The following is a 6,828-nucleotide window of genomic DNA, read 5'->3' on the forward strand; positions in this document are numbered from 1 at the left end:
AACAGAAGATTTGTAATTGGAAACTAAGTAAATGAGTGATCTATTCAAGTAATTTCTCTATTTGAGATCAATACCAAGGAGGAGATAGTGCAGGTCCTTCGCACAATTTCATTTTACAATGTTTAACCCATTCAAGACCGATTGCAGGGTGTGTTGCAATTGATTTCTGAGGCTATAAGACTGGTTGCACACTGTGTGCAATATAATGATAATAATAATGAGCATGTCATTTCAAGTTAAGTAGTCATCAAGATAAGACTTTTTTTGAATTAATAGTATCTAAAATATAGAAAAACAAAATTTGTCATTGGTTTTGTTCTGTACCACACAAATTTCTAAATTAACTTTAAATAAACTTTTTTTTTACTTTACTTAGGTAACACATGGTTACACTCATGGTGTTCAATCCGCTCCATACAATAACAAATTTCTGAGGAGTGAGCTGCACAGAGTGGAATCACCTCATTTATGTGAATTAACTTACAAATTACATGATTTCCCCAGTAAACAATTTTTTAAATAAAAAATAAGCAATATAAAGAAACAAAAATTTCGCTCCTGGGGACCATGTTCGAAAAAATATCACTTTCTCGAATGGCCATCCATTTAATAACAATGAGTAGAATAGATTTTGATATTAAATCAAGCAACATAGAAAATGTGGCTAGAATTGGAAATTTTTTAATCAATAACTTGTGATTTATATTACTTAGAGCACCAACTACAAGCTATTTTGTAGTTTGCATTATTGTTTAGGGCACTGATGATTTATCTCATTAGTTTTAATACAATGTCTATGTAACTAGAGTAAAATAATATAAGTAAATATGAGGTAGCAAGCCTCAAAAAAGTATCATGGCAGTCAATGTGCTTAAGAACAGCACAATGATAATAGAACAACGATAAAAATCAATTACCAACAAAATAGCACTAATTCCTTGCCTTAAAAAAGCAGACAAATAATTATTGAAGTAAAGAGGGAAATAACAACTTAAATGATAACAACAGAAACATTTTAGTCACTTTGGACCAATGTACACATAGTAAAAGAATGTCAGAAAGAAAAATATTTCCATCGTCATTGCAAACACAATTTAGGGTGATATGAGTAATCAAAAAAATGTATAAACAAAAAATCATATATATTTACCTAATAGATTACGCAACTAAGAAGAAAAGAAAGAAGCAAAGCTACACACAATATGGCCTCTAGGCACTCAACTAGTAATGACGTCATGCAAATTAATTACGATATTAAATTAATTGATATCATTTCAATTAACAAGGTTCCTTTTATAAGATTGTGAAACAAATTTTACATAATTTAGATTATTATAATTAGAAAAAATGTAATTACGTGATGATAAAGAATAAGCAGTTCATTTTTAGCATAGTAAAGATTCCAATTAGTAAATAGAAAAATATTAGATTAGTAAATAATGAAGGAAATTAAACAGCATTTAGAGATAAATATATAACATATATGATACTAGATTGCCACAATACAAATAAATAAACAACTAATATTTTATAAATAAAACCTTTTGCAAGATTAAAATTTATTGTATGCACAAATGTTTGTAACAAACTTACAACCATTGAATTGTCATGGTGAAGTTTATAATACGAATAAAATATTGTATTATAAATAAATATTGGATAAGAAAAGTTGTGTACCAACCTGTGCCTTTTCAGATTGTTTCATTGATTCCTGCTTATTATCCGCTTTAGAAGCTTTAGTGGCTTGTGAATTTTCTGTGTTCTTAGCTTTCCGAACCTTACTTGGTAAACTCATTGTTTAGTTGTTAAATTTCAAAATTATATACAATTATGTACAACCCCTGAAAAATAGTAAAATAAATTATTCAGGTGTCCAATGATGCATTATATATATTTTTCCATTAAGCAATAGATAAAAACAATCCAATCATCAAAAAATAGCATATCAAGTATAAAATCAATATAAATAAAAAAACACACAAATATATTTTGTTTAAATAAAAATATTAAAATGTAGTTCATTGAAAACTGTCCTATAAACTATTAATAACAACTAGCAAACATAAAGGACTGATTACAAGGAAACACATGACAAAATTGACTAAAATGTTCTTAGTAAAAAAATGATGTGTATGAGCATTTATGTACGAGCCCGACACTATCCGATAAAACAGGTAAGTTTGCTGACAAGGACAGATAAAACAAAAATTAAATAACTATTTTACATACAGTGCCTCCCAAACGTTGCCACTGTTATTTAACCATTTTTTGCCAATTTAAACTCATGATTAACGTAACAAATCCAACAAATAGCAATTATTTCAAATGAAATGATTTATATTTTTAATTGAATATTACCATTAATAATAAGATACAATAGGGTCACTCTTAAAAGTTATTGTTATTCTGAATTTCCACCCTGATCTACAGCTTTTGTGAATTTGTACATCCTTTGAACTTTTTACACAAAATCAGAGAGGATATAAGTGATTAACCTTTAATTGTTAATATAACTTTTAAGTACAAATATAATATAAATAAAACCAGTTGTGAACAAGTTATAAGAATATAAGTTATATGACCTTTTCTATTGGGTCTACGCAATTCAACCAAGTTAAGAAGCTTTAGAATGAGGTGTAGATAGTTGACCTTAGATTAATGCTTGAAGAAGTTTGTCGGGGGGTGCAGTCAGCAAAGAAGTAAGAAGCTTTAGAAACAATAAAACTTTAGATCAAAAATTACTCGTCATATTTGTTTTTAAAAAAGACGTTGAAAACAAATAGAAATCAGTATATCATTATAAGGTACGGGAACGGGAAAAAAACTGAGAATAAGGACAAAGCAGGAGGGTCAAAAATATTAAATGATCTGATGAAACTGATGTTCCAAAAAAAATTTACTATAATCGAATGATACATGCACCTGGGAATAGAAACTTAATAGTGAGGAATAATCAAGTGAATGCCAAAAGAGTTACATAATTAATTAAAGAGCACGGTTTAAGTGGGAGAGCAGTGAAAAAGAAACCTTTTTATCAGGATAAAAAACAGAGAAGAAAAGTAAAAAAGGAAATGGCACACATAGATTGGAAAATTCTTTCACCCCTTTCCTAGAAAATGGAATCAACCGAATTTATCAGATAAATCACACAAAATCTTCATAAGGGAGGAAAAGGATGCCGCTAAAATAACAATTAAGAATTTAATGAAGAGCACGGCTGATACGTACAAACATAGCAGTGGTTCAGTGACAGTGTGGGAGAATGTTTCAGCAAGATATTTTTTCTTTTTTTAAAAGAAATTGTCTTATATTGACAGAATCATGACTACGTACAAATACACTGTTATTTTGAATGGTAATTTGAAATGCATTGGATGTCAAAGCATATACTTGAAAATAAAGTTTTTAAAATGGGATATATTGCATTTAATTAAATTATGAGATTTTGGTTACATAAATAAGTATGAGATTGTAATTAATTAATTTATTTTTTGTGTTTGAACCAAAAACTTTTATGAGCCAGATTTTGTTAAATTAAAAAAAAAAATTATAAACGTTAAGTGAATTATTAATAGATTATTCCATTTCAAGTCCCACCATATCAGAAATAAATTAATAAAATAAATAACTTTATCAAGTTTAATTAATTTTCTTTTAATGAATAAAATAAATTTTCTTGATATTGAGAACTTTAAGGAGACACTGAACATGGTTAATTAAAAAAAAATAAACAACAGTAAAAAATTAATTATTAAGCAACCTAATTTGTAAGTGTGAACCACAAAAGTAGCTAAATTGTGATAGAAAGTAATAATAGATGGAATTACCCAATGCAATGAACACTGGATCAATTTATATAATAATCTGATTTAAAACAAATGATTATAGTAAAAATATTTCATGGAATAACAGTGAACAATATGAGGATTACCCAACTGAATAACATCTCAACTATCATTAACACATTGTTGTCGGGACATGGTAAAAATGATTTTTTACAAATTGAATAAAGCAGGGATTATAGAACTAAGTAAATATACATATTTAAAGAGACAGGACAACAAAGAATTACTAATAATAACAATAATATATAATAAAAACAAGTTTAGAAATTAGCGAGGAAAAAATTCAATTGAAGCATAACTTAAAATTGTCTATTTCATGAAAATTGGTTGTTCATAAAAAATTAAACTAACATCAAATTACATTTATCTTTTAAATTTAATTTAAGCTGTGACAAAAGGCTTTAACAGGTCCATTAAGATTTGTATACTATTTAATTTTAACTATCATTAAAAATTGCTGACCTTTTTCAAATGTTAAACACAAAAACATGAAGTATAAAACAATGAGTATGGAGCAACTGGAAAACAAATTGTGTGTAATATATTTTAATCTTTCACTAACAAAAAGGTCTAATAACAGAGGAAACTACCAGAAGTTATAACTTAAACACAACTTTAAATTAATTTATAAATGAAAATTAAATCTAATTTAACTAATTACTATAAACTGTCAATGGTATTCAATTCACACATGGAATATTAAACTTCACCTTATACTACTCCTGACAAGTGAATAACTAGTAAATTAATTTAAACAATCTTTAAAACAGCTGATTTATAAAATAACTAAATAATTAAATGGCTGCAAAAAAAAAAAAAACAATAAAAAAACTTTCACTAACTTCTTCACCTGAAAATAAGATCACATGATTTCGCATTATACACAAAACAACATAAACAAAGAACATGCATCTAGTTGAAACAATTAAACTAAGCAGATAACTTTCAACCCTAAATTAAATAAAGAACTTAAGTTAATAGGTAAACAAACTGCACTTATGAATTATTAATAAGAATAAAAAATATATAATCAGGTAGATTTCTTAAAGGGGGAAAAAAAACAACTGAAAATATGAAGAATGCAAGAAGAATTAATGAATAAATGGTTATAAAACTAAGTTATCAAATTCTCGACAATCTCTAAGATATGTATATCTGGTAAAATGATGAATTAGCCAATTTCAACAACTTCTATAAAACCTAATAGGTTACTTTTGAACATACATTTACCTAATTACAAAGTCTAATGTCAAATTAAAATACTCTAAAATTTCTATTAACATTCCCAAGCAATCCAGGCACAATTCAACATTTTTAACTATATAAAACATTTAGTTGAAAATAAAAAACATTCTAAAACGAGGGTGCAATAAATAATAGCTACAATACACTTTATATTTTAAAATAAACCGTAAAAACAACAGAGGAAAATATAACAAAACTATTATTTTGTAGAAAATTAATACTATTATTTATGAAATATGTAACTTTCTCTTTGTTCAAGCTAAGGTCATCAATGTTATGAACACCTATAACTTGGAAAAGGTAATTCACAATCAACAATTTCAAAGAACCAGAAATCTGATTCAGTAGGAAACAAAGGTAAACATTTCCTATTCCATACAAACAAGTAAAAATAAAAAAAACATTAAATAACAATTTACTAAAATCAAATGAAGATAATGGAAAACAAACAAATTCATTACATCAATCATAAATACTGAAGGAATAATAACAATTATAACCTGAATGAACTCTCCAGGTACAAGGTGTTGAGAAATGAGTATAAACATCAAGTTTCAATGAACAAATGACAAAAGTTATAACCCAGCATATTAACCTCAACCTGTCAAATGGTGTTGAATTCAATTTTTCAAGGGAACTCTCAATATAATTTTCACACAAGATATTCAAAACACTATTTCCAAAACAAACAAGCAACTAATAACCATAAATATTCCATAACTCAATTATAACTTTTTAAAAACAATTATCAAACTTTATCATTGATTATTTACCAAACACTGACATAGATACAAAAATAAAAACATAAAATAGAAATAATATAGTAAACTGACACATAATCAAACATTTGTTTTGATATTTAGACAAAACTGTATCAACAACAACAAAAATTTTTAATAAAAGAGAACTTTGTTTCAAAATTTATGACAATTATTAGAAACTAAATGTCCTACCTTCAGACAGAGAAATAAAAAAATTAGCGTTGTTTAAGGATGAAACAAAGACCAGAGACTTTAACAAAACGATTTTCACAAATAAGATTTAACCACTCGTACCCGGTTACATACTACCATGTGGGAGGGACGCCATTTCGTTTTGTGTTACAGAGAGGCAAAAACTTCTCGAGCAAACGCACTCAGCTTCATTTCAAGTCACATGCATTTAACATTAAATTCTGAATAAATAACAATATAAATGTACACTGATATAAAACAGGCACTTCTGAAAAATTATCACAACAAAGATTGTATAACCTGAATAAGTTCTAAATAAAACTGATGGTACCTGAAGAATGTTAAATTCCCTGCCCAACTGAATCACGTCATCAACTGAACTGTTATCAGTAAAGTATATACAATGTTAAGGGGGTGCTGTTTCGGTAGTTTTAAAGATATTTTATAGTATAGCATTATCATCTAATAATTTTTATTAATATTTAAAAAATATGACAAATATCGCCAAATATAAAATTACTCCATAGAACATATAAAGCTTTCTAACTTCAGCGAACTTATTGCTGGCGGCAGGTTCTGCTATTCAAGCTGGTTTACTATTAAAGGAGTACATTCAAAATAAGTATTCAAAGTTAAAGGATCCCTTTAGGTTCTTATTTAAGGGGTCAACGACTCTTTTTTGACTCCATGGACTAAATGAGTTTAGTTGAAATATGGGTAACAAATTTTTTTTTTAATGTGAATTACTGACATAGAAGGTGTACACACTAATGATTTTGAATTTT

At 27.1% G+C, this 6,828-nt stretch overlaps 1 protein-coding gene across 6 annotated transcripts in view; it reads right to left on the reverse strand.

Moving 5' to 3' along the window:
• The window catches only part of lig (lingerer), a 40,618-nt gene extending 34,149 nt beyond the window's left edge, over window positions 1-6,469 (reverse strand). For 2 of the 6 annotated variants that reach the window (XM_014417372.3, XM_014417375.3), the window contains exons 1-2: window positions 6,044-6,282; window positions 1,682-1,841 (exon numbers count right to left, since the gene is read on the reverse strand). In XM_014417372.3, the coding sequence (XP_014272858.1) occupies window positions 1,682-1,795 (114 nt within the window). In that variant the 5' untranslated portion in view covers window positions 1,796-1,841; window positions 6,044-6,282. The other 4 variants (XM_014417370.2, XM_014417371.2, XM_014417369.2 and 1 more) reach the window with 4 other exon arrangements.
• Window positions 6,470-6,828: the final 359 nt, after the last annotated feature.

Source organism: Halyomorpha halys, unplaced genomic scaffold (assembly GCF_000696795.3).
Source record: "Halyomorpha halys isolate HHAL.00 unplaced genomic scaffold, Hhal_1.1 Scaffold154.1, whole genome shotgun sequence".
In the NCBI taxonomy this organism is placed as follows: Eukaryota; Metazoa; Arthropoda; class Insecta; order Hemiptera; family Pentatomidae; genus Halyomorpha; species Halyomorpha halys.